Genomic DNA, 6,000 nt, shown 5'->3' with positions numbered 1-6,000 from the left:
TGTCATCTAGTTTTAAAGAATGTCTATTTTTGACAGTGTTAACTTATTTGATACTAAAAGTAAAAATGCCCACATAAAATATTGCAAGTATCATCATCTGCATTTGATAAAGCTCAGGAGAAAATATTGAAAAATGTTTTAGCATTTTCCAGAATTTATTACAAAATACCTTGTTTACTTTAGAGTTCTCCATAGCATATTTTTGTACACAAAACAATGGAGTAGTTGTTTGACTCTAGTGTGTATTGCAAAATTCAGAGTCCTAAATAGGAAATTTAGAAAGTTTATTCAAATGGTTTTCTTTCTATTATTTTCTCTTTTCTCCTTCCCCACCATCTAAAAAATATATTACCCATCTAAAATTATTATTACACTATTTAGAAACTCCATGAACACAAACACAAAAATTATGTTTCTGACAGTACTGAGTTTATTTTAAAGCATTGCATCATGTTTGAATCTCAGTAAACAAAGCCATGTCTTCATTGTATGTTGATTTTGGCAAAGAGCACAGACTTGCATACATCAAATGATATAATAAAGTAATTTAAAGTAAAAGGTGTTTTCTTTTAGTAATGTGGAACTAAAGTACAATAGTAATGTGGAACTAAAGTACAATATATGTGTCTTCTGGGTGATTTAGGCCATAATGTTTCTTGTCTTCTTAGAAGTTTTCAAAATTAACATTTTTTAAATTGATCCTTTTATCTGATACTTATGCTATTCACTGTAATAGAGGCATAGAAAAGATTTTCTCTGCTTAGATTAATGTACTCATACAATATATGTCTAAGCTGAAACAAAAAGGTCAAATATCTGAGAGATAGTGGCATTCGTGATCACAAGTTGTTTTAAAAGGAGAAAAATGAGTTCCAACCTATTTTAAAATATTTAATTAAAAGTCTGAGCTCTTTGCAAAAGGATGCCATTTTTAACTTATTTGCCATCCCACTTCCATAACATACATATGCATATTTCACTGGGGCAAGCAACTTAGTAACATGATTGCATCATAGCTGTGTAGTTAAGCAAGAAATTTGTCAACTGAATACATCTTTATTTTGGTGGGAGGTCATCTGTTCTGATCACTGAAACATGCAATGCAAGGCTACATTTAGAAGCCTAGAAAACCTGTGGTTCAGTACATAGAAGTTTTAACTACAAAAGAATGGAAATGTTATAATTACCATCAGAAATTACAATGTCTGACATATCATAAACATTATCTGCAACTAGTTTTTAATCACAATAATTTCACATCAAAAAGGTACATATTTTTGTTCACTAAAATTGAGGCAATTTGGGAACAAGAGACAGATTCTTTCTTTCTCGCTCATCTTTTAAAGTTACTCAATGTAGAGCTACAGATATACTTAAGCTGCAATAATAATATCAAAAAAGGGAACAGGTGTTTGCTTTTTAAAAACACTGAAGTACATAAAATGCCTTAGCAGACAACAATACTATTCCATGACACCTACTTAAAATTTTAAGTTCATCTCCCATTCTCCTCATCATAATGTTCACATTTTAATTATGTATTCATTTTGATTGTTTGCATGTGAAAACAACAACTATCTATTATTTTAACATTAAGCCTATTTCTTTTGAAGCCAAGATAATTTTGCTATTTTATAAAAAGCAGTGGAGACTCCTTTGTCAGGATGCTTAAGGCAGAATGTTTAAGGTTCATGCTTGCTGCTTTGCCTGAGCTTCTGCTTCCTGAAATGAAAAACAAACAAAACAGATTTAAATATCACAAAGCAGGCATCCATGTGTATTTTGGTTAGACTATATTACCTCAAATTGCTAAGAATATTCAAAATCAGAAAAATAGCCCCCAGAAAAGACTGCTTAAAAATTCTTAATAGAAAAATTAAAAAATAGAAACTTCTGCCTAGAAATAGATGTCATAGAGGACTGTCTATAATTCCATAAAAGCAAGTGATTTACAATTATAGTTGACATTTTATTTAAAAGTAGCTAAGTTCCATTTTGAATGATTTTTCACAAAAATTGAGTGTTCAAAAACATTGTCACCTACAGTTTACAGTCACGTGAGTTTTGTTTAAGGATTAAGCTACTTAGAAAATGTGTTATTTGCTAAAATATTGTTGCTTTTAAATTTCATGGCAGTAGGCTCGAAGAGGTAAGGTTGCCTTTCTATTCCTATGGATGGTGAGTACTTCTAGCATAGGAACTCTGACCTATAGTTGTGCTCTGGAAATAAGGATGGGTGGCAAGAGTGACTCTGGTGAAAGAAACCTCAGACTTGAGCTGTAGAAATCATGTATGCTAGACAATGTCACTCTAACATCTGTCACTAATTGAGTACTTGACAGTCTCAGGAGGAGTGACAGCAGCTGCATATTCCAAAATGAGCCTCTGATGCTAACCCCAGAAGAAGGGGAAAAAACAAACAAAAAAAAAGATGCTATATTTTTACCAAAAAAAAGAGAGGTAGAAATGATAGAAAGAAGGAAACCAGAGGACAGTGTAATTCATTCTTAATACATCCTTAACAAAACATATGTAATACACTACTGACTCACCTTCCAAAACTCTTAGTCAAAAAACAAAAACAAATGTCCCTAAGCTCTTTTGAAATTTCTAACATGGTGTTTGGCTGTCTTAATGAATATATCTTAGACCCACATTATGTATTTTGTTTCATTTTATAGAACAAGCTTCCAAAAATTTCCTCACACAACACAATGAATTTTATACTAAAACCCCTCAATGGGGCGTCCCTGGTGGCTCAGTGGTTAAGAATCCGCCTGCTAATGCAGGGGACACGGGTCCGAGTCCTGGTCCAGGAAGATCCCACATGCCGCGGAGCAACTAAGCCCGTGCACAACAACTACTGAGCCTGCGCTCTGGAGCCCGCGAGCCACAACTACTGAGCCCACGTGCCACATCTACTGAAGCCTGCACGCTTAGAGCCCGTGCTTTGCAATCAGAGAAGCCACCTTAGTGAGAAGCCCGTGCACCAAAACGAAGACCCAACGCAGCCAAAAATAAATAAATTAATTAATATAAAAAATAAAAATAAATAAAACCCCTCAGTGGCATAGTATATATAGGTGGGGAAGCAGTGGTATAATAATGTGAATATGTGCTAATGTGAAGTCCTTCTTCTTATGAGCACGTAATGCCTCTGAGTAACTAGTATTTTGGAGACAGCTTAGTTCCCTAAAGTCACACTTATCGATCTTTGCTGTAGTTTGTCATAAATTCCTTAGCTCTCACTTATCCTTTTTAATGGAAGAAATTACTAGCACAAAAATCCAAAACAAAAGGCAATTCAAACTTCTTTGTAATTTGTCTTTAAGAATACATCATATTTAAATTATTTACTTTTCTAATTATGTTTTATTCATCAAATATGTAAATTGTGCTACAAGCTTTATTATTATCTAAAAGTAAGTAGCCAGTATTTATAGTATCATGAGTTATTTAATCAACCAGAGAGCTTTAGAAACAGGCATATGATATGTTCTCGCCCTCTACTCCCACTATATACATCATTCTATAAATGCATTGGTTTTGAGTTAGATAATCCCGGGTTCAAATTCCATATCTGCTACTCAATTATTATGTAGCCTTGGACAAATTACTTAAATTATCTAAGCATCAGTTTCCTCCTCTGTAAAATGGGATTGAGGACACCTAGCTCATAAGGATGGAGTAAAGATAAAATGAGATGAATGTGAACTGTGTAGCTCAATGCTTAGTCCATTGCAGGTATCCAGACTTCTTTCCTGCCGTTTTCCTTTACACTTTCTGCCTAGTCACTAAGACCAACACCACAGCTAAGTGTTATTAACATACAGTTTCTCTTGGAGATGCAATAAAATGGGATGGGCTTAGTGGAAATAGGAATGCTTCAAATCTCACAGCAGAAGCAGATTTTCATGGCCCCTCCCTAGAGCTAGGTGGTTTAACCAAAGCCAATGAGAACACTTCTTTAACCAGCATGTTCTATACCCTCACCTACTAGTGAACACAGCTTTTCCAGAGGAGTGGTATTCCTCTCAACATGAACATCACTGGATTTTTATTTTTTAGTAAAAATATATCAGTTATTTTATTCCATATCAAAACTATCAACTATACTGCAATGTAAGAAATGCTAGTGCTATGAAATTATCTTCTGTATTAATAGAAGAGTAAAGAGCAAATATTTATATACCATGTTTAACTGCATCTAATATACAAAAGAATTAAAAAAATGATTTGTCTTACAGAGGATTCCTTGCCTTATGGAAATATTTGCCATTGGGTACTTTTAAATATCAAGCTTTCCAGTGCACTGGCTTTCAATAATTTTTAAATGTAAAGAGAATGTATTCTAATTATTTGGAAAATAAAGAAATGGAGAAAAAAGGAAAACATTCATATTATTAGCTATGGTTCCTTTCAGTCTCTTTTTGTCCTATACATAGATTTTAAATGTAATTATCAATAGAATGTTAATTACACAGTAAAAACAATTCTGTAGCTCATTATAATGTATCTTTTCACAAACTCTCATTTTTTAATGAGAGCATGAGTTCACTCAGTGGATAAATCATTTTTGTTGACCCTATTTTTAGACATTTAACTTGTTTTCAAATTTTTTAAGATTATAAATAGCATTTTGATTTATTTTTTTATCCATAAAGACTTTTCCATGTATAGAATTTTTTCATTAGGCCTTAATACCCAGTAAAATTACTGGATGAAGAACTATAAACATTTTTGAGGTCCCTGATATATATTTGCTATTTTGGTTTTCAAACAGTAGTACCAATTTATATCATCATCAGTAATATATGAGAGAATATGTTTTAATGCACACTTCTCAGCACTGAGCCTTATCACTTTGTTTTATCTTTGTTAACTTCACAGATGAATACTGTATCTCATTTTATCACATTTCTTCTTATTATGAATGCACTTTTCCAATGTGGGTTAATTAGTTGTATTTCTTATTGCGTATACTTTCTTTTCAGCCAGTTCTTTCTGGAAGACTTATTGTCCTTTTAAATTAAAGGGGAAAACTCTGAAAGCTGAGCTGAAGGATAGAAAAATCATCCTTCTGATATCAAATTTATCACTTTTAGTCTTGGGAAAAACCTATTAAATACTAACATTCAAAATATCCCTATTACCAGTCCACCCTTCAACTCCACTGTCAGTTCCAGACCTTTTTTCTTTATCCTGATCTATCAGCTCCCTCTAGTTCAATCCTTGATAACATCTGCTGTTCTTTTACTCTATTCCTACTTCTAGGGTTAAACAAGGATGAAAAAAAAAACCCACTGTAAACAAGCTGACTGGCTCCACTGTGGGCTCATCAACTCTAACATCAACTGGGACTTTCATCTTGCTCAGCCATCCTTCCATTCATGATCTTCGCCTACTCTTTAGCTTATTTTCAGCAAATGGATCTTTTCAATTCTCAAATTTCCCATCACTCCTAGCAGATGATCATTCTTCCTACCTCATACTAAAGATAAGACATTTTCAAATGTGAACTTCCCTAACCTCCCCACACATTAAAATTTCTATTTTTATCCTTCTCTCTTCATTCTATCCAGTCTCAGAAGAAAACTGCATGCCCTCTCTTTTCCAAGACTAACTCCTCCCTTGGATCACTCACTTTTCTGTTTCCTCCATGACTTTTGCTTCATTTCCCTATCACCCAGGTTAGAAGCCTCAGAGATAGCTTCAATCCTTCCCAGTTCTTTGCATACATAAACATCTCATAATTTGCCAAATCCTATCACAAGTGATTTTTCTGTGTCTCCTAAATCCATCTTTTCCTTTCTGTAACTGCAGTCCCACTTTAGGCCTTCTCCATTGCTTTTCTGGACACTTAAGGTACCCTCTAATGTGTCAGCCCATCTCTAATATCTCATTTCTCCAATGTTTCACAATCCACACATCTGCCAAATTTATTTTCTTGAGACATAGATCAAATCACATCTTAAAATACAAAGATAATCACATCATTGT

General features: G+C 33.6%; 1 protein-coding gene across 1 annotated transcript in view; it reads right to left on the bottom strand.

Annotated features, from left to right (window-relative positions):
- Positions 1 to 407: 407 nt before the first annotated feature.
- SH3BGRL (SH3 domain binding glutamate rich protein like) overlaps positions 408 to 6,000 on the bottom strand; it is a 79,737-nt gene continuing 74,144 nt past the window's right edge. Inside the window, exon 4 of the mRNA XM_036841008.1 lies at positions 408 to 1,722. Within this exon, the coding sequence (XP_036696903.1) occupies positions 1,690 to 1,722 (33 nt within the window). The 3' untranslated portion in view covers positions 408 to 1,689. The remainder of the gene's footprint in view (positions 1,723 to 6,000) is intronic.

Source organism: Balaenoptera musculus, chromosome X, assembly GCF_009873245.2.
Source record: "Balaenoptera musculus isolate JJ_BM4_2016_0621 chromosome X, mBalMus1.pri.v3, whole genome shotgun sequence".
Lineage (NCBI taxonomy): Eukaryota > Metazoa > Chordata > Mammalia > Artiodactyla > Balaenopteridae > Balaenoptera > Balaenoptera musculus.
The sequence above is the reverse complement of the archived record's forward strand: the minus strand, read 5'-3'. Positions and strand labels throughout refer to the sequence as shown.